General features: G+C 43.7%; 1 protein-coding gene across 4 annotated transcripts in view; it reads left to right on the top strand.

Moving 5' to 3' along the window:
• The first annotated feature begins 335 nt into the window (after positions 1 to 335).
• bsna (bassoon presynaptic cytomatrix protein a) overlaps positions 336 to 22,973 on the top strand; it is a 48,045-nt gene continuing 25,407 nt past the window's right edge. For 3 of the 4 annotated variants that reach the window (XM_039674760.2, XM_039674759.2, XM_039674758.2), the window contains exons 1-2: positions 336 to 625; positions 21,311 to 21,785. In XM_039674760.2, coding sequence (XP_039530694.2) covers positions 477 to 625; positions 21,311 to 21,785 — 624 coding nt within the window. In that variant the 5' untranslated portion in view covers positions 336 to 476. The remainder of the gene's footprint in view (positions 626 to 21,310; positions 21,786 to 22,973) is intronic. The other variant, XM_039674761.2, reaches the window with a different exon arrangement.

Genomic DNA, 22,973 nt, shown 5'->3' with positions numbered 1-22,973 from the left:
CGAGAACTCAGAGCACAGTAAAGCACAATCACTGCGCGGGAGAAAAAGACTAAAAGCTTTCATTGCCAGTGGAAGTGCAGCACACGTGAACCTTAAAGGATGTTCTGCCCTATTTTTCGACACACAATGGCTATAAGAGCGATTATGATGTTGATGATGTAGACCTGGAAGTAGATGTGCATATATAAACATATGCATTGGTGTATATGCATGTGAGGACGCGCGCGCGTACTGTTGTTGCTGGATGTGTGTGTCTCCTCCCACCCGAGCTCGAGCGCACTGAATGCGCAGGAGAGAGAGATAGAGAGAGAGAGAGAGAGAGAGAGAGAGAGAGAGAGAGAGAGAGAGAGAGAGAGAGAGAGAGATGATGATGATGGCGGAGGAACATCGGCGCTGAGCGGATCTTTTTATATAATTGAGTTCCCTGACTTTATTATAAATAGAAAACATAATCGGCCTGCTCGCCGGATCCGAGCATGGGTAACGAGGCGAGCCTGGAAGCTGGGGAAGGGGCCGCTGTGCTGGGCATGACCGGTTCAGCACCGCTGGGCTCTGGACAGATCCTGAAGCCCGTCAATGGCGCAGCGGCCGGGGCTGGACTCGAACCCAGGGCGGGGATGCATCGGTAAGAACCGCGTTATTACTCTACAAACACACGCTTAAAGGCCATGCATGCTTGCGTTCGCTCTCCTCATCGAATATGATCAAGGTTTGACAGCGAGAAGCTGAGCGGAACGGATGATGGTGATGATGATGCTGATGCTGATGCTCGTTTCTAGGCTACGATCTCTGAACACGAACACAAGAACAGGGCATTATAGATAGCGATATCACAGAGCTGACGTGTTCAGAGATCGACACACCTGAGCCGAAAGAGAGAGAGAGAGAGAGACCTTTACACACCTTTATTTATTACTATAGCCTAATCTATGATTCTATAGACATTACTCAACCCACATTTAGTTATAACAAATCCTTTGAATTTTTGTACAAAACAAATTCGTACAATTTTGTTTAGATAAAAAATAATAATTATTATTAATTTGAAAAATTACAATAAATAAATAAATAAAATCTCACACACACATAGGCTATCTATTTTCTCAATTGAAGCTACATAATATATACCCACACAATAGCTCATAAATTCTCATAACTCAGCAAATTATTGAATAGAATTTACTAACATCATTTTAACTTTATTTTTTATCTCCAAACAGTCACAATCACAGATGGAGAGAGAGAGAGGCTGAGAATTGTAAATGATCGTGTGAATGGCAGGAGAATTGTTCTCACATGTATTTACTGTCACGCGCTTGAATATTTCTCAGGCGCGCGCTGCATTCACAGAGAATTACAAACACAGCGTCATATTCGTTGTTGGTTGTTCGAGAAATGATCAATCAGAGTCTCCCGTGAGATTCGGCACGTTTGCAATAGAAGTCTGCTGGATATACTCAGACTCATATCTATATAATGACTCAAATCACATGATTTCTGTTAGTAAAACGATTAGCAAATATATTTGCTCGTGTGTCTTCATGAGTGTTTCTCTGAGAATACTCCTTCAGAATCTCCGTCCGCGAGTGTTTCATCCTCTGCAAATGGCTGTCGGTGGGTTATATATATATATATATATATATATATATATAGTGTGTGTGTGTGTGTGTGATGGAGGGAGAGAGGAGCTCCGACTGTAAGTGCTTTCACATGAAGAATTGATAGCACTGCAATACGCGCCTCATTCATCCGTCCCTCAGTTCAGCGTGACTCATGTGTGTGTGTGTGTGTGTGTGTACAGGCTCTCTCTGATCTCTGGCTGACATGCTAATAATAGCACGAGTTATTTGTGTTTTCAGGTATAGCCATCATCATCACTCACTCATTCACACACTCATTCACTACACAACACATCTGTGTTTTATTCCGTCCAAGTGTTGATTCATCCGGGTTTTCACCATATGCGTTATTAATATTGGCTCCTGAGACTCAATTACAGAATTGAAATGAAACATTTTGCAAATCATATTTGTTGTGTACTGTATGAAAGTTGCAGAATATGCCAAGAATTGGCTATCAGGGAAAGCTTGATCCGTGTTTTGCCAGGGCACGATTACACATGTGAAGTCCCATGAGAAACAGCCTCAGACCCGTGTTTCCATCACATTTGGTAATGCACTGGTTGAAAATGTGATGAATGTGATGATCTGAGCCACAGATCCGGTGAACACTCGAGGAGGTTTTCTGGAAAGTGCACTTGTGTTGAAATCGCGCCTGGATCCACAATTTCAAGAGACAGCCATTTTGTTGTGGTGTACATTATTGAGTGCACTCATTCAATCCCATAATGCACTGCAATACCATGTGTTCAACCGGGAACACCTATAATGCAGTGTGTGCATAAATTAATTTCACTGTCCACAGCCGAATCACGTTTAATATTTTAGTTATGGTTTATACAACCCAGATAGCACACATGTTGCTGTCCCACATCCGGCCTATATCTGGTACACCGGGATTCCACGCGGCCCGTATGTGGGCCGGATCAGGGGTCTCGTTTATAAACCTGTGTTTTAGGATCTTTACTAAAAGTGTATGTGCGTTCGAAAGACAAAAATGTTATAAAAGAGTGTGTGTACGCCAGAACCTGCACTAAATCCCGTCATAACCCCAGTCAGAGGAAGAGTGTGAACACGAGTCTCCTCTCCGAAATACCCATATATGAGCTGACAACGCCTCGTTTTATTATATCCTCATCTGCATATCATTAGCATATGCATATTCATCCCGTGTTCCCGTGTTTAAGAGTACGAGACATTTGGAGAATATGAGATACGGATGTGCATCACATTACATTGCTAATATCATTTAGTTGCCGATCCTTGCCTTCTCTTTGAATAAATAAATCAAAAAAGCTGGTATAAAATACATATAATTGCTTTATATTTTTAGTGGAAACAGCCTTATTGTGCATTATTGATCATTATTTGTGTGTAAATACTTCCTCAGATCACAAGTTCTGTGTGACGCACCGGTTATAACCCGGACCCCTGATCCGTCACTATGGTGCTGTCCGGAAAGCTATTTTTCCAGATAGATCATTTCATTACTGCAGATCATCAGACGAGCACTGCGAGCAGAACCACTGTCAGCACTTTTATTTCATTAATAAAAAGTGATTCAAAAGTTGCCAAGGCTTCTGGGACGCTGTCCGATCGCGCTGGACCATATTAGTGCACTATTCCTGATGTGGGACACAGCCACTGTCAATGTCTTTCAAAATGATGGACAGGCATTGGCATAGAGTTATTCATCTGTAAAACTATAGCTGGGCACTTTGTGCCATTTTGTAGAGTGCATTCACACTGGAAATCCCAAAAAGAAAAAGTGCACTTTTCCCCGGATGATGATGATGATGATGATGCACTTGATGAACTGTAGACGAGGTGTGCAATGTTGGACTCTTCATGCCGTCGAGTCGCAGCTTTTATCATAACTGAAGCGGAGGACTATAGTGCAGGAGTGTATGATAGTGCAGGAGTGTATAAGAGTGTATGATAGTGCAGGAGTGTATGAGAGTGTATGATAGTGCAGGAGTGTATGAGAGTGTATGATAGTGCAGGAGTGTATAAGAGTGTATGAGAGTGCAGGAGTGTATAAGAGTGTATGATAGTGCAGGAGTGTATGAGAGTGTATGATAGTGCAGGAGTGTATGAGAGTGTATGATAGTGCAGGAGTGTATAAGAGTGTATGATAGTGCAGGAGTGTATGAGAGTGTATGATAGTGCAGGAGTGTATGAGAGTGTATGATAGTGCAGGAGTGTATAAGAGTGTATGATAGTGCAGGAGTGTATAAGAGTGTATGATAGTGCAGGAGTGTATGAGAGTGTATGATAGTGCAGGAGTGTATGAGAGTGTATGATAGTGCAGGAGTGTATAAGAGTGTATGATAGTGCAGGAGTGTATAAGAGTGTATGATAGTGCAGGAGTGTATAAGAGTGTGTGATAGTGCAGGAGTGTATGAGAGTGTATGATAGTGCAGGAGTGTATAAGAGTGTATGATAGTGCAGGAGTGTATGATAGTGTATGATAGTGCAGGAGTGTATGATAGTGTATGATAGTGCAGGAGTGTATGATAGTGTATGATAGTGCAGGAGTGTATGATAGTGCAGGAGTGTATGAGAGTGTATGATAGTGCAGGAGTGTATGATAGTGCAGGAGTGTATAAGAGTGTATGATAGTGCAGGAGTGTATGAGAGTGTATGATAGTGCAGGAGTGTATAAGAGTGTATGATAGTGCAGGAGTGTATGAGAGTGTATGATAGTGCAGGAGTGTATGATAGTGCAGGAGTGTATAAGAGTGTATGATAGTGCAGGAGTGTATGAGAGTGTATGATAGTGCAGGAGTGTATGATAGTGCAGGAGTGTATGAGAGTGTATGATAGTGCAGGAGTGTATAAGAGTGTATGATAGTGCAGGAGTGTATGAGAGTGTATGATAGTGCAGGAGTGTATGAGAGTGTATGATAGTGCAGGAGTGTATGAGAGTGTATGATAGTGCAGGAGTGTATGATAGTGCAGGAGTGTATAAGAGTGTATGATAGTGCAGGAGTGTATGAGAGTGTATGATAGTGCAGGAGTGTATAAGAGTGTATGATAGTGCAGGAGTGTATGAGAGTGTATGATAGTGCAGGAGTGTATGATAGTGCAGGAGTGTATAAGAGTGTATGATAGTGCAGGAGTGTATGAGAGTGTATGATAGTGCAGGAGTGTATGATAGTGCAGGAGTGTATGAGAGTGTATGATAGTGCAGGAGTGTATAAGAGTGTATGATAGTGCAGGAGTGTATGATAGTGCAGGAGTGTATGAGAGTGTATGATAGTGCAGGAGTGTATAAGAGTGTATGATAGTGCAGGAGTGTATGAGAGTGTATGATAGTGCAGGAGTGTATGATAGTGCAGGAGTGTATGAGAGTGTATGATAGTGCAGGAGTGTATGAGAGTGTATGATAGTGCAGGAGTGTATGAGAGTGTATGATAGTGCAGGAGTGTATGATAGTGCAGGAGTGTATGAGAGTGTATGATAGTGCAGGAGTGTATGAGAGTGTATGATAGTGCAGGAGTGTATGATAGTGCAGGAGTGTATGAGAGTGTATGATAGTGCAGGAGTGTATGATAGTGCAGGAGTGTATGATAGTGCAGGAGTGTATGAGAGTGTATGATAGTGCAGGAGTGTATGAGAGTGTATGATAGTGCAGGAGTGTATGATAGTGCAGGAGTGTATGAGAGTGTATGATAGTGCAGGAGTGTATGAGAGTGTATGATAGTGCAGGAGTGTATAAGAGTGTATGATAGTGCAGGAGTGTATGAGAGTGTATGATAGTGCAGGAGTGTATGAGAGTGTATGATAGTGCAGGAGTGTATAAGAGTGTATGATAGTGCAGGAGTGTATGAGAGTGTATGATAGTGCAGGAGTGTATGATAGTGCAGGAGTGTATGAGAGTGTATGATAGTGCAGGAGTGTATGAGAGTGTATGATAGTGCAGGAGTGTATGAGAGTGTATGATAGTGCAGGAGTGTATAAGAGTGTATGATAGTGCAGGAGTGTATGATAGTGCAGGAGTGTATAAGAGTGTATGATAGTGCAGGAGTGTATGAGAGTGTATGATAGTGCAGGAGTGTATAAGAGTGTATGATAGTGCAGGAGTGTATGAGAGTGTATGATAGTGCAGGAGTGTATGAGAGTGTATGATAGTGCAGGAGTGTATAAGAGTGTATGATAGTGCAGGAGTGTATAAGAGTGTATGATAGTGCAGGAGTGTATGATAGTGCAGGAGTGTATGATAGTGCAGGAGTGTATAAGAGTGTATGATAGTGCAGGAGTGTATGATAGTGCAGGAGTGTATAAGAGTGTATGATAGTGCAGGAGTGTATGATAGTGTATGATAGTGCAGGAGTGTATGAGAGTGTATGATAGTGCAGGAGTGTATGAGAGTGTATGATAGTGCAGGAGTGTATGAGAGTGTATGATAGTGCAGGAGTGTATGAGAGTGTATGATAGTGCAGGAGTGTATGATAGTGCAGGAGTGTATAAGAGTGTATGATAGTGCAGGAGTGTATGAGAGTGTATGATAGTGCAGGAGTGTATGAGAGTGTATGATAGTGCAGGAGTGTATGAGAGTGTATGATAGTGCAGGAGTGTATGAGAGTGTATGATAGTGCAGGAGTGTATAAGAGTGTATGATAGTGCAGGAGTGTATAAGAGTGTATGATAGTGCAGGAGTGTATAAGAGTGTATGATAGTGCAGGAGTGTATGATAGTGCAGGAGTGTATAAGAGTGTATGATAGTGCAGGAGTGTATGAGAGTGTATGATAGTGCAGGAGTGTATAAGAGTGTATGATAGTGCAGGAGTGTATGAGAGTGTATGATAGTGCAGGAGTGTATGAGAGTGTATGATAGTGCAGGAGTGTATGATAGTGCAGGAGTGTATGAGAGTGTATGATAGTGCAGGAGTGTATGAGAGTGTATGATAGTGCAGGAGTGTATGAGAGTGTATGATAGTGCAGGAGTGTATGATAGTGCAGGAGTGTATGAGAGTGTATGATAGTGCAGGAGTGTATGATAGTGCAGGAGTGTATGATAGTGCAGGAGTGTATGAGAGTGTATGATAGTGCAGGAGTGTATGAGAGTGTATGATAGTGCAGGAGTGTATGATAGTGCAGGAGTGTATGAGAGTGTATGATAGTGCAGGAGTGTATGAGAGTGTATGATAGTGCAGGAGTGTATAAGAGTGTATGATAGTGCAGGAGTGTATGAGAGTGTATGATAGTGCAGGAGTGTATGAGAGTGTATGATAGTGCAGGAGTGTATAAGAGTGTATGATAGTGCAGGAGTGTATGAGAGTGTATGATAGTGCAGGAGTGTATGATAGTGCAGGAGTGTATGAGAGTGTATGATAGTGCAGGAGTGTATGAGAGTGTATGATAGTGCAGGAGTGTATGAGAGTGTATGATAGTGCAGGAGTGTATAAGAGTGTATGATAGTGCAGGAGTGTATGATAGTGCAGGAGTGTATAAGAGTGTATGATAGTGCAGGAGTGTATGAGAGTGTATGATAGTGCAGGAGTGTATGAGAGTGTATGATAGTGCAGGAGTGTATAAGAGTGTATGATAGTGCAGGAGTGTATAAGAGTGTATGATAGTGCAGGAGTGTATGATAGTGCAGGAGTGTATGATAGTGCAGGAGTGTATAAGAGTGTATGATAGTGCAGGAGTGTATGATAGTGCAGGAGTGTATAAGAGTGTATGATAGTGCAGGAGTGTATGATAGTGTATGATAGTGCAGGAGTGTATGAGAGTGTATGATAGTGCAGGAGTGTATGAGAGTGTATGATAGTGCAGGAGTGTATGAGAGTGTATGATAGTGCAGGAGTGTATGAGAGTGTATGATAGTGCAGGAGTGTATGATAGTGCAGGAGTGTATAAGAGTGTATGATAGTGCAGGAGTGTATGAGAGTGTATGATAGTGCAGGAGTGTATGAGAGTGTATGATAGTGCAGGAGTGTATGAGAGTGTATGATAGTGCAGGAGTGTATGAGAGTGTATGATAGTGCAGGAGTGTATAAGAGTGTATGATAGTGCAGGAGTGTATAAGAGTGTATGATAGTGCAGGAGTGTATAAGAGTGTATGATAGTGCAGGAGTGTATGATAGTGCAGGAGTGTATAAGAGTGTATGATAGTGCAGGAGTGTATGAGAGTGTATGATAGTGCAGGAGTGTATAAGAGTGTATGATAGTGCAGGAGTGTATGAGAGTGTATGATAGTGCAGGAGTGTATAAGAGTGTATGATAGTGCAGGAGTGTATGATAGTGCAGGAGTGTATGAGAGTGTATGATAGTGCAGGAGTGTATGAGAGTGTATGATAGTGCAGGAGTGTATGATAGTGCAGGAGTGTATGATAGTGTATGATAGTGCAGGAGTGTATGAGAGTGTATGATAGTGCAGGAGTGTATGATAGTGCAGGAGTGTATGATAGTGCAGGAGTGTATAAGAGTGTATGATAGTGCAGGAGTGTATAAGAGTGTATGATAGTGCAGGAGTGTATGAGAGTGTATGATAGTGCAGGAGTGTATAAGAGTGTATGATAGTGCAGGAGTGTATGATAGTGCAGGAGTGTATGAGAGTGTATGATAGTGCAGGAGTGTATGAGAGTGTATGATAGTGCAGGAGTGTATGATAGTGCAGGAGTGTATGATAGTGCAGGAGTGTATGATAGTGTATGATAGTGCAGGAGTGTATGAGAGTGTATGATAGTGCAGGAGTGTATGAGAGTGTATGATAGTGCAGGAGTGTATAAGAGTGTATGATAGTGCAGGAGTGTATGAGAGTGTATGATAGTGCAGGAGTGTATGATAGTGCAGGAGTGTATGAGAGTGTATGATAGTGCAGGAGTGTATGAGAGTGTATGATAGTGCAGGAGTGTATGATAGTGCAGGAGTGTATAAGAGTGTATGATAGTGCAGGAGTGTATGAGAGTGTATGATAGTGCAGGAGTGTATAAGAGTGTATGATAGTGCAGGAGTGTATGATAGTGCAGGAGTGTATGATAGTGCAGGAGTGTATGAGAGTGTATGATAGTGCAGGAGTGTATGATAGTGCAGGAGTGTATGAGAGTGTATGATAGTGCAGGAGTGTATAAGAGTGTATGATAGTGCAGGAGTGTATGAGAGTGTATGATAGTGCAGGAGTGTATGATAGTGCAGGAGTGTATGAGAGTGTATGATAGTGCAGGAGTGTATGATAGTGCAGGAGTGTATGAGAGTGTATGATAGTGCAGGAGTGTATGATAGTGCAGGAGTGTATAAGAGTGTATGATAGTGCAGGAGTGTATGATAGTGCAGGAGTGTATAAGAGTGTATGATAGTGCAGGAGTGTATGAGAGTGTATGATAGTGCAGGAGTGTATGATAGTGCAGGAGTGTATAAGAGTGTATGATAGTGCAGGAGTGTATGATAGTGCAGGAGTGTATAAGAGTGTATGATAGTGCAGGAGTGTATGATAGTGCAGGAGTGTATAAGAGTGTATGATAGTGCAGGAGTGTATGAGAGTGTATGATAGTGCAGGAGTGTATAAGAGTGTATGATAGTGCAGGAGTGTATGAGAGTGTATGATAGTGCAGGAGTGTATGATAGTGCAGGAGTGTATGAGAGTGTATGATAGTGCAGGAGTGTATGATAGTGCAGGAGTGTATGATAGTGCAGGAGTGTATAAGAGTGTATGATAGTGCAGGAGTGTATAAGAGTGTATGATAGTGCAGGAGTGTATGAGAGTGTATGATAGTGCAGGAGTGTATAAGAGTGTATGATAGTGCAGGAGTGTATGATAGTGCAGGAGTGTATGAGAGTGTATGATAGTGCAGGAGTGTATAAGAGTGTATGATAGTGCAGGAGTGTATGAGAGTGTATGATAGTGCAGGAGTGTATGAGAGTGTATGATAGTGCAGGAGTGTATGATAGTGCAGGAGTGTATGAGAGTGTATGATAGTGCAGGAGTGTATGATAGTGCAGGAGTGTATGAGAGTGTATGATAGTGCAGGAGTGTATAAGAGTGCAGGAGTGTATGAGAGTGTATGATAGTGCAGGAGTGTATGATAGTGCAGGAGTGTATGAGAGTGTATGATAGTGCAGGAGTGTATGAGAGTGTATGATAGTGCAGGAGTGTATGATAGTGCAGGAGTGTATGAGAGTGTATGATAGTGCAGGAGTGTATAAGAGTGTATGATAGTGCAGGAGTGTATGAGAGTGTATGATAGTGCAGGAGTGTATGATAGTGCAGGAGTGTATGAGAGTGTATGATAGTGCAGGAGTGTATGATAGTGCAGGAGTGTATAAGAGTGTATGATAGTGCAGGAGTGTATGATAGTGCAGGAGTGTATAAGAGTGTATGATAGTGCAGGAGTGTATGAGAGTGTATGATAGTGCAGGAGTGTATGATAGTGCAGGAGTGTATAAGAGTGTATGATAGTGCAGGAGTGTATGATAGTGCAGGAGTGTATAAGAGTGTATGATAGTGCAGGAGTGTATGAGAGTGTATGATAGTGCAGGAGTGTATGATAGTGTATGATAGTGCAGGAGTGTATGAGAGTGTATGATAGTGCAGGAGTGTATGATAGTGCAGGAGTGTATGAGAGTGTATGATAGTGCAGGAGTGTATAAGAGTGTATGATAGTGCAGGAGTGTATAAGAGTGTATGATAGTGCAGGAGTGTATAAGAGTGTATGATAGTGCAGGAGTGTATGATAGTGCAGGAGTGTATGAGAGTGTATGATAGTGCAGGAGTGTATGATAGTGCAGGAGTGTATGAGAGTGTATGATAGTGCAGGAGTGTATAAGAGTGTATGATAGTGCAGGAGTGTATGAGAGTGTATGATAGTGCAGGAGTGTATGATAGTGCAGGAGTGTATGAGAGTGTATGATAGTGCAGGAGTGTATAAGAGTGTATGATAGTGCAGGAGTGTATGAGAGTGTATGATAGTGCAGGAGTGTATGATAGTGCAGGAGTGTATAAGAGTGTATGATAGTGCAGGAGTGTATGATAGTGCAGGAGTGTATAAGAGTGTATGATAGTGCAGGAGTGTATGAGAGTGTATGATAGTGCAGGAGTGTATGATAGTGCAGGAGTGTATAAGAGTGTATGATAGTGCAGGAGTGTATGATAGTGCAGGAGTGTATAAGAGTGTATGATAGTGCAGGAGTGTATGAGAGTGTATGATAGTGCAGGAGTGTATGATAGTGTATGATAGTGCAGGAGTGTATGAGAGTGTATGATAGTGCAGGAGTGTATGATAGTGCAGGAGTGTATGAGAGTGTATGATAGTGCAGGAGTGTATAAGAGTGTATGATAGTGCAGGAGTGTATGATAGTGCAGGAGTGTATAAGAGTGTATGATAGTGCAGGAGTGTATAAGAGTGTATGATAGTGCAGGAGTGTATGATAGTGCAGGAGTGTATGAGAGTGTATGATAGTGCAGGAGTGTATGATAGTGCAGGAGTGTATGAGAGTGTATGATAGTGCAGGAGTGTATAAGAGTGTATGATAGTGCAGGAGTGTATGAGAGTGTATGATAGTGCAGGAGTGTATGATAGTGTATGATAGTGCAGGAGTGTATGAGAGTGTATGATAGTGCAGGAGTGTATGAGAGTGTATGATAGTGCAGGAGTGTATGATAGTGCAGGAGTGTATGAGAGTGTATGATAGTGCAGGAGTGTATGATAGTGCAGGAGTGTATAAGAGTGTATGATAGTGCAGGAGTGTATGATAGTGCAGGAGTGTATAAGAGTGTATGATAGTGCAGGAGTGTATGAGAGTGTATGATAGTGCAGGAGTGTATGATAGTGCAGGAGTGTATGAGAGTGTATGATAGTGCAGGAGTGTATAAGAGTGTATGATAGTGCAGGAGTGTATGAGAGTGTATGATAGTGCAGGAGTGTATGATAGTGCAGGAGTGTATAAGAGTGTATGATAGTGCAGGAGTGTATGAGAGTGTATGATAGTGCAGGAGTGTATGATAGTGTATGATAGTGCAGGAGTGTATGAGAGTGTATGATAGTGCAGGAGTGTATGAGAGTGTATGATAGTGCAGGAGTGTATGATAGTGCAGGAGTGTATGAGAGTGTATGATAGTGCAGGAGTGTATGATAGTGCAGGAGTGTATGATAGTGCAGGAGTGTATAAGAGTGTATGATAGTGCAGGAGTGTATGATAGTGCAGGAGTGTATAAGAGTGTATGATAGTGCAGGAGTGTATGAGAGTGTATGATAGTGCAGGAGTGTATGAGAGTGTATGATAGTGCAGGAGTGTATAAGAGTGTATGATAGTGCAGGAGTGTATGATAGTGCAGGAGTGTATGAGAGTGTATGATAGTGCAGGAGTGTATAAGAGTGTATGATAGTGCAGGAGTGTATGAGAGTGTATGATAGTGCAGGAGTGTATGATAGTGCAGGAGTGTATGAGAGTGTATGATAGTGCAGGAGTGTATGATAGTGCAGGAGTGTATAAGAGTGTATGATAGTGCAGGAGTGTATGATAGTGCAGGAGTGTATAAGAGTGTATGATAGTGCAGGAGTGTATAAGAGTGTATGATAGTGCAGGAGTGTATAAGAGTGTATGATAGTGCAGGAGTGTATGAGAGTGTATGATAGTGCAGGAGTGTATAAGAGTGTATGATAGTGCAGGAGTGTATAAGAGTGTATGATAGTGCAGGAGTGTATGATAGTGCAGGAGTGTATGAGAGTGTATGATAGTGCAGGAGTGTATGATAGTGCAGGAGTGTATAAGAGTGTATGATAGTGCAGGAGTGTATAAGAGTGTATGATAGTGCAGGAGTGTATGAGAGTGTATGATAGTGCAGGAGTGTATAAGAGTGTATGATAGTGCAGGAGTGTATGATAGTGCAGGAGTGTATGAGAGTGTATGATAGTGCAGGAGTGTATGAGAGTGTATGATAGTGCAGGAGTGTATGAGAGTGTATGATAGTGCAGGAGTGTATAAGAGTGTATGATAGTGCAGGAGTGTATGATAGTGCAGGAGTGTATGAGAGTGTATGATAGTGCAGGAGTGTATAAGAGTGTATGATAGTGCAGGAGTGTATAAGAGTGTATGATAGTGCAGGAGTGTATGAGAGTGTATGATAGTGCAGGAGTGTATGATAGTGCAGGAGTGTATGAGAGTGTATGATAGTGCAGGAGTGTATGAGAGTGTATGATAGTGCAGGAGTGTATAAGAGTGTATGATAGTGCAGGAGTGTATGATAGTGCAGGAGTGTATGAGAGTGTATGATAGTGCAGGAGTGTATAAGAGTGTATGATAGTGCAGGAGTGTATAAGAGTGTATGATAGTGCAGGAGTGTATAAGAGTGTATGATAGTGCAGGAGTGTATAAGAGTGTATGATAGTGCAGGAGTGTATAAGAGTGTATGATAGTGCAGGAGTGTATAAGAGTGTATGATAGTGCAGGAGTGTATAAGAGTGTATGATAGTGCAGGAGTGTATAAGAGTGTATGATAGTGCAGGAGTGTATGATAGTGCAGGAGTGTATGAGAGTGTATGATAGTGCAGGAGTGTATGAGAGTGTATGATAGTGCAGGAGTGTATGAGAGTGTATGATAGTGCAGGAGTGTATGATAGTGCAGGAGTGTATGAGAGTGTATGATAGTGCAGGAGTGTATGAGAGTGTATGATAGTGCAGGAGTGTATGATAGTGCAGGAGTGTATGAGAGTGTATGATAGTGCAGGAGTGTATAAGAGTGTATGATAGTGCAGGAGTGTATAAGAGTGTATGATAGTGCAGGAGTGTATGATAGTGCAGGAGTGTATAAGAGTGTATGATAGTGCAGGAGTGTATGAGAGTGTATGATAGTGCAGGAGTGTATGAGAGTGTATGATAGTGCAGGAGTGTATGATAGTGCAGGAGTGTATGAGAGTGTATGATAGTGCAGGAGTGTATGAGAGTGTATGATAGTGCAGGAGTGTATGAGAGTGTATGATAGTGCAGGAGTGTATAAGAGTGTATGATAGTGCAGGAGTGTATAAGAGTGTATGATAGTGCAGGAGTGTATGAGAGTGTATGATAGTGCAGGAGTGTATGATAGTGCAGGAGTGTATAAGAGTGTATGATAGTGCAGGAGTGTATGATAGTGCAGGAGTGTATAAGAGTGTATGATAGTGCAGGAGTGTATGATAGTGCAGGAGTGTATAAGAGTGTATGATAGTGCAGGAGTGTATGATAGTGCAGGAGTGTATGAGAGTGTATGATAGTGCAGGAGTGTATAAGAGTGTATGATAGTGCAGGAGTGTATAAGAGTGTATGATAGTGCAGGAGTGTATGATAGTGCAGGAGTGTATGATAGTGCAGGAGTGTATGAGAGTGTATGATAGTGCAGGAGTGTATAAGAGTGTATGATAGTGCAGGAGTGTATGATAGTGCAGGAGTGTATACGAGTGTATGATAGTGCAGGAGTGTATAAGAGTGTATGATAGTGCAGGAGTGTATGATAGTGCAGGAGTGTATGATAGTGCAGGAGTGTATAAGAGTGTATGATAGTGCAGGAGTGTATAAGAGTGTATGATAGTGCAGGAGTGTATAAGAGTGTATGATAGTGCAGGAGTGTATAAGAGTGTATGATAGTGCAGGAGTGTATAAGAGTGTATGATAGTGCAGGAGTGTATGATAGTGCAGGAGTGTATAAGAGTGTATGATAGTGCAGGAGTGTATAAGAGTGTATGATAGTGCAGGAGTGTATAAGAGTGTATGATAGTGCAGGAGTGTATAAGAGTGTATGATAGTGCAGGAGTGTATAAGAGTGTATGATAGTGCAGGAGTGTATAAGAGTGTATGATAGTGCAGGAGTGTATAAGAGTGTATGATAGTGCAGGAGTGTATGATAGTGCAGGAGTGTATAAGAGTGTATGATAGTGCAGGAGTGTATAAGAGTGTATGATAGTGCAGGAGTGTATGATAGTGCAGGAGTGTATAAGAGTGTATGATAGTGCAGGAGTGTATGATAGTGCAGGAGTGTATGAGAGTGTTTGATAGTGCAGGAGTTTATGATAGTGCAGGAGTGTATAAGAGTGTATGATAGTGCAGGAGTGTATGAGAGTGTATGATAGTGCAGGAGTGTATGATAGTGCAGGAGTGTATGAGAGTGTATGATAGTGCAGGAGTGTATAAGAGTGTATGATAGTGCAGGAGTGTATGATAGTGCAGGAGTGTATGAGAGTGTATGATAGTGCAGGAGTGTATGATAGTGCAGGAGTGTATAAGAGTGTATGATAGTGCAGGAGTGTATAAGAGTGTATGATAGTGCAGGAGTGTATGATAGTGCAGGAGTGTATGAGAGTGTATGATAGTGCAGGAGTGTATAAGAGTGTATGATAGTGCAGGAGTGTATAAGAGTGTATGATAGTGCAGGAGTGTATGATAGTGCAGGAGTGTATAAGAGTGTATGATAGTGCAGGAGTGTATAAGAGTGTATGATAGTGCAGGAGTGTGTGAGAGTGTATGATAGTGCAGGAGTGTATCATGGATCATTAGAGATTATATCCTCCTGTTTTTGATTGTCCAACAGTAGCCTAATAACAGACGTTTTTTGTATGTTTGTACAGAGATACACGAGAAATGGAAACAGACATGGCTTACTGTATATGATAAACAATTAAGCCTACTTGTGTTATCGAGCGAAAACATTCTGCAAATTACAGTATAAATACTGTATCGGAAAATAGCGTCAGATCCTCAAAGGTGCAGGAAGAGCTTCACACAATCAACCCATCCTCACCTCCCCATCTCCACCTCCTCATCCCCACCTGCCCATCCCCACCTGCCCATCTCCACCTGCCCATCTCCACCTCCCCATCTCCGCCTGCCCATCTCCATCTCCACCTCCCCATCTCCACCTGCCCATCCCCACCTCCCTATCTCCCCCTCCCCATCTCCACCTGCTCATCCCCACCTCCCCATCTCCACCTCCCCATCTCCACCTCCCCATCTCCACCTGCCCATCTTCACCTCCCCATCCCCACCTGCCCATCTCCATCCCCACCTCCCCATCTCCACCTGCCCATACCCCACCTGCCCAACTCCCCTTCCCCATCTCCACCTGCCCAACTCCCCCTCCCCATCTCCCCCTCCCCATATCCACCTCCCCATCTCCACCTGTCCAACTCCCCTTCCCCATCTCCAACTGGCCATCTCCACCTCCCCATCTCCACCTGCCCAACTCTCCCTCCCCATCTCCCCCTCCCCATATCCACCTCCCCATCTCCACCTGTCCAACTCCCCTTCCCCATCTCCAACTGGCCATCTCCACCTGCCCAACTCCCCCTCCCCAATTCCCCTTCTCCATCTCCACCTGCCCATCTCCCCCTCCCCATCTCCATCTCCCCATCTCCACCTGCCCATCTCCCCCTCCCCGTCTCCACCTCCCCATCTCCACCTGCCCAACTCCCCTTCCCCATCTCCACCTGCCCAACTACTCTTCCCATCTCCCCTTCCCCATCTCCACCTGCCCATCTCCACCAGCCCAACTACTCTTCCCATCTCCCCTTCCCCATCTCCACCTGCCCAACTCCCCATCTCCATCTGCCCAACTCCCCTTCCCCATCTCCACCTGCCCATCTCCACCTGCCCAACTACTCTCCCCATCTCCCCTTCCCCATCTCCACCTGCCCAACTCCCCCTCCCCATCTCCATCTGCCCAACTCCCCCTCCCCATCTCCCCTTCCCCATCTCCACCTGCCCAACTCCCCCTCCCCATCTCCATCTGCCCAACTCCCCTTCCCCATCTCCACCTGCCCATCTCCACCTGCCCAACTCCCCTTTCCCATCTCCACCTGCCCAACTCCCCTTCCCCATCTCCACCTGCCCATCTCCACCTGCCCAACTCCCCTTTCCCATCTCCACCTGCCCAACTCCCCTTTCCCATCTCCACCTGCCCATCTCCACCTGCCCAACTTCCCCTCCCCATCTCCACCTGCCCATCTCCACCTGCCCAACTCCCCCTCCCCATCTCCACCTGCCCAACTCCCCCTCCCCATCTCCACCTGCCCAACTTCCCCTCCCCATCTCCACCTGCCCATCTCCACCTGCCCAACTCCCCCTCCCCATCTCCACCTGCCCAACTCCCCCTCCCCATCTCCACCTGCCCAACTTCCCCTCCCCATCTCCACCTGCCCAACTTCCCCTGCCCATCTCCACCTGCCCAACTCCCCCTCCCCATCTCCACCTGCCCATCTCCACCTGCCCAACTCCCCCTCCCCATCTCCACCTGCCCAACTCCCCCTCCCCATCTCCACCTGCCCATCTCCACCTGCCCAACTCCCCCTCCCCATCTCCACCTGCCCAACTTCCCCTCCCCATCTCCACCTGCCCATCTCCACCTGCCCAACTCCCCCTCCCCATCTCCACCTGCCCAACTCCCCCTCCCCATCTCCACCTGCCCAACTTCCCCTCCCCATCTCCACCTGCCCAACTCCCCCTCCCCATCTCCCCCTCCCCATCTCCACCTGCCCAACTCCCCCTCCCCATCTCCACCTGCCCAACTTCCCCTCCCCATCTCCACCTGCCCATCTCCACCTGCCCAACTCCCCCTCCCCATCTCCACCTGCCCAACTCCCCTTTCCCATCTCCACCTGCCCATCTCCACCTGCCCAACTTCCCCTCCCCATCTCCACCTGCCCATCTCCACCTGCCCAACTCCCCCTCCCCATCTCCACCTGCCCAACTCCCCCTCCCCATCTCCACCTGCCCATCTCCACCTGCCCAACTCCCCCTCCCCATCTCCACCTGCCCAACTTCCCCTCCCCATCTCCACCTGCCCATCTCCACCTGCCCAACTCCCCCTCCCCATCTCCACCTGCCCAACTCCCCCTCCCCATCTCCACCTGCCCAACTTCCCCTCCCCATCTCCACCTGCCCAACTTCCCCTGCCCATCTCCACCTGCCCAACTCCCCCTCCCCATCTCCACCTGCCCATCTCCACCTGCCCAACTTCCCCTCCCCATCTCCACCTGCCCATCTCCACCTGCCCAACTTCCCCTCCCCATCTCCACCTGCCCAACTCCCCCTCCCCATCTCCACCTGCCCAACTTCCCCTCCCCATCTCCACCTGCCCAACTTCCCCTCCCCATCTCCACCTGCCCATCTCCACCTGCCCAACTTCCCCTCCCCATCTCCACCTGCCCATCTCCACCTGTAACCTGCATATTGTTGGAGTTTCAGCATATCTGATATGATTTGGCAGAGAACGTTTTGGACTGTACGGTATACAAATCTGAACTGTAAATTTTTTTTTGTTTTGTTTCCGGTGTATTCTCTAAAGAGAGAGAGACTGGCTGATCACCTCTCTCGCCCATCTTCCCTGGAGTTGTTGTTCGATAGTTTCAGTGTGTTTTAAAAGAATAATCTCCAGGCACAAGATATGCAAGATATGCTATTCATGTTTGGGAAACTTTACTTTTAACTGATTTTTACAATATTGCATTATTGTAAAAATGTCACTTTTTGCGGACAGAAATGTAGTTTTGCACGTTTCCTCCCGTCAGCTGGCTGTGGTCTCTCTCAGAACAGCATTATGCCGGGTTTGTTGTTAATAAGAGTTCTATTTTTCTCTATTGTAAATGTATGTCAGTAATGCAGCAGACCCATGATCTGTTTATGAAGAGTCTATATATACACACGTTCATGCTCGTGAAGTGTCTCTTTATGTATAATGAGAGATTGATTATACAGTGGAGTGAGCTTTATTAACAGCAGAAGTTGTGGCTCGCGCTGAACAGAAGTGATTGACAGCTGTTGATGAATGGATCATTTCACTGATGAATGGATCAATGGCCATGAATCAGCAAACTCTGACACGACAGGAGTGAGTAAGTGAGAGATAGTGTTGGATGCGTTACTATGTCAAACACTTGAGAAAAAAATAATAAATAGAATTTGTAATTAAAAATAGAAGAGGAAAAAAACAAGCTAGCATAATGCTATATTTCTCTGACAGAGAAAGAGTGGCACCGCCAACTTGAGATAAGACACATTACTTTACATGGAAAGTTACCAAATTACATAATTAGTTACTTTTTTTTATAGGAGTAAAGCTTTGAAAGTAATGTTCCCAAACACTGCTGATAAGAACAACACCTACATGTGGTTAAAGAGGAGTCAGGTTTGTGATCGCTGAATATGTGTGTGTGTTTTGTTCTTGTGATGATGATGATGAGTCAATGACGTCATCACTAGAGTGCCAGTCTAGTGCTATTGTGAATTTACCTGGTAATTATTTATTGTATGTTGATAATGTACATGTGGATGGACAATCCCAACATCAAGTGTTCAACGTGTTAATGAATGAAGGATAATAGAGAGCCATTGTGTGTTTTGAATTATTTCTGTATTGTGTAATCCTGCACACTATAGCACACGTGAGACTTCTCCTGTCTGAGCCGTGAGAGAAACACGAGTGCTCTGATGTGTTTGTGGTTGCATGTCTGCTTGTTGGTATTATGATGATTGCATGCCAGAAATGACTTAGATTGTAATGTAACACTGTTTTGCTGTGTTGAGTGTTACGAGAAAGGGTCCACCCCGGGATAATGGTTCGTCCCACTAGTGTTTGGCGGGAAACGTGTATATTTAACCCCTTGTCTGAGCATGTTTGGGGAGAGGTTGTGTACTGTTAAATGTGTCTGAGACATGCAGATATTTTTGCTGGTCATGGTTTAGTGTGTGTGTTTTTAGCACCGGTATATGTAGCATTACGTTTTTGTTTTTCTGTACTTTCTGTTGACTGCCCCTTGTGAAATGCAGCTTGGACAATAAATCCCCATTGACATTGGGAAACCACTCCATTGCACTGAGCCTTCCCAACAACACTACATCACTGTTACGGTTTATCATTTTGGGGGATTTAATGTGTGCCATTGTGTCTTGTAGTTTATATTGGGGGATATTCCATAGTAATTTGGATTGCAGTTTTTATTGTTATGTTGTATTGTTAATTGCAGATGGATAATATCGTGTTAATTTTTCATTTGTGGGGAGATTTTATTGCATATAATGATTTTTTATCTTCTATGTGTGATGTGATTGGTACTCTCCAGGGGCATCAGATGATATTTAGCGTTGTAGCTTTGTAATTCTGGGGCATTTGTCCCTGTCAAATAAAGAATAACAAAATATATAAATACACTCGCTCACACTCCAGTACCACAACACCAGTTCAAACGGTAACTTACCTGATAAAACCGAATGACTTATTATTTTAACGATTATTACGACCGATTATTTTCCAACACGACTGGACTTATATGTAAACGGGAGTGACATAAAATAAGAATGTATACTTTTAAAATGATCTTGCTGCCTTATTTGCCTACAAATATTCCCCCGTTATGCAATGCATATATAAAATGCATTATTATACATTATATTCAACATTAAAAAACATTGCATAACTTAAAAACATTTCTCACACAGCAATTTTAATTTGGATGAATTATCCACAATACATATCGTCACGATACATATTGTTGCATTTTTGTATTGCGATATATTATGACACAATGTATTGTCACACCCCTAGTATGTTCTGGCTCAAAAATGTGGGAGAATGTTTTTGATTTTCACTTTCACTTTTTATTTTGGAGCAGAAAATAAATGGTTATTTTTATTTAAATGGTTAGTTTGGCATCCGCTGCATTTAGATATGTAATCAATATCTGGCAAATGGTACATTATTCCAAGTAGCATTTCCACTCACAAGCGGCTTTACGCAAGATTTACTGTGCATCTCAAATGACATGGAAACTTGTAATGATGCTACTATTAATAAGCTATTCCCTGCTCTCAGTCTCCTGAATGGCGTGGGTGTTAGCGTTTACAGTTCACATGTTCTGCTCAACATCCAGGTGGATTTGGTCAGTTACACATATAACTGAAGACGGGTTAGACAGAGAAGAATATACTTACTATGTCATAAAATGAGTTTCTTTCTCAATCACACAATGGAAAATCAGCAAAAAGGATGCAAACATGCTCAAACATGAACATTCATTAGAAACTCTATTAGCACATTGATTTCAAAGAGTAATCACAGGTTTTTCTCAATCAGGAGCCAAAATCTGTTCGTATAGAGCATGTGTGATCACAGAAACTCAATTTAAAAAAAGAAAAAGGAGTGAAACAGATTGTACATTGATGAAAGGTTATAAGATAACATCTGAAGTGCAGAAGATAAGAACTTGAGAATATACATGTTGTTTGGATGATATGCGACATTTCATCCATCATATGATTTTATCCAGTCTAGAACGTTTTTGCGTTCATTCATTGATCAGTTGGCTGGCCTTCCCACGTAGTGAACAATAAGAAGGGTCAAGTCTCAGCCCTGTATCCGCCTCATAATAATTAGGGTTTGTTCAGATTGTTCTGAGACCAGCACAACCATCAAGAAAGTGCTGAAACACACTCACAACTAAACCAAAACCACACACAAAGCACTTTACTACATTACTCTCTAGAGTCTGTACCATAACCTCCTGAATCTTGGTATTGTGGTACTGTGAATATTGTGGTACCAATTGCTTGATATATGTGCATTGGCCTGGATAAAAGTGTCTGTTAAATGATTCAATGTAAGTGTGATGTAAATTAATAACTGAGCTGAGCTTGCTCCTCACTTGCAGTGAAATCAGGCTACTTAAAAGGTTAAAACGGTGCACAAGATTAATCAGATGTTCTCCTTCTCTTTTTGCTTCATTTAGGCTGGCGGGAGGAGGAGGCCCACCATCAAGCCCAAACCTAAGCTATGGAACTGCTAGCGATCGGGGGCCAGGCATGCAAACAAGTGGAAGCCCTTACAAAAAGGCAGTGCATGATGGACCTAGACATCCCCAGACCACTTCTACACAGCAGTCTCAATTTCAACCTTCATCCGGGGGCATGGGACCCACCCAAAGCCCTGGACAACACGCCTCCCGACGCAACCTCCAGGTGGACTTCAGCAGCGGCGGGCGAAGAGGCCGCTCACCGTCAGTCTCTCCCGACAGAGCTAGCGCTCCTACTTCGCCATACTCCGTTCCCCAGATAGCACCAATGCCCAGCAGTAAGCTCTGTCCAGTTTGCAATACTACAGAGTTGACAAATGTTGATGGCTCGCCAAACTTCAACAAGTGTACCCAGTGCCACACTACAGCGTGCAACCAGTGCGGCTTCAACCCCAACCCACACCTTATAGGGGTAAGACTTCTTTTATTCTTATTGATTATGCCTTCGTTTTTGCATGTGTGTCTTCTGTGGCATTATTTTGTTTTTCAATGAAATCAATGCTGGACTGGTCATATTTTAGTTCAGTTTGGTCCCACGTACCCTCTAAGTTAATATCTTAGACAAACAAACGGAGTTGCTAATTGTCTTACAATGACAGATGTCAGTGTGAAAATCCTTTTTGAAAAAAGGTTTTTGCTAAATTTTGGACACAGAAAGACCACCTCTTGTCAAGGAGCATTCTAGTGGGACTTAAATGTGCCATTGAGTAATATGTGAGGCAATATGTAAAGCGCTTTGGTGGCCATGGGTCTGTTGAAACAGCTATTATACAGTCCATTTACCATCAAACCGATGAGAACTTCGGATCTTCACATGTTTCTCTATGGCACTGAAACCTAAAGATGTCCAAGTTCCGGTCCTGTGTAACTGATTCTCAACTGCCATTGGCTCATCTGCGTTCAAGGGGAGGGGCTTACGATAGGTCAGTTGTCGTTCAGTAAGGCAGGTGGAACCAAATGTTGTATTCTTAAGGTGTAGTGGAAGAATTCACTGTCAGTAGTACTTGAAGGCATACGTTTACAAAGATGTATTTATATTTGTAGATGTCTGTGCTTTTGTGAGGGAAGATACATTTTGAGTGAGTTTTGAGTAAAAATCAGATATAACAGCAATATCAGATGAAACAGAAGTCTTTTCTTGCCTATGTGACGTATATCCGAGTGAAACGGCTTCTGGAACAAATGTAGGGCGGTTTTGATTTTGCCCGTGGGGAATTGATTGGATGGTTGTGGTTGGCCATTGGTGGATCTCATGAGAAACAGGTTGCCCTGACCTTATCATCAGAAGAGAAGCGACCAATAGGTGGCGCTGTGACCACAGTGATTTGGTGTGGTCAGAGTAAAGTGACAATAACACAAGCAGAGTTTGGTGTCAATATTCCAAAGCATTGCAGAGATACAGCCTCAGAGTCGTTTTGGCATCATGCCGTTAATTTTGTTGACGCGGTATACGAAAACGGTTTTGTCTATCGACAAAAAAATATTTTTTGGTGGCATGGTCTGAAGATGATTTGACTCAAATTTCGGACAGGAGTTTCAGTCGACTGTGACAAAATTGTTTCTAGCCCCACAGTTCAAAGGTTATTAGCATAAACATGAG

This window comes from Pimephales promelas, chromosome 14 (genome assembly GCF_988280905.1).
Source record: "Pimephales promelas chromosome 14, fPimPro1.hap1.1, whole genome shotgun sequence".
In the NCBI taxonomy this organism is placed as follows: Eukaryota; Metazoa; Chordata; class Actinopteri; order Cypriniformes; family Leuciscidae; genus Pimephales; species Pimephales promelas.
This window is presented reverse-complemented; position numbering and strand designations above follow the sequence as displayed.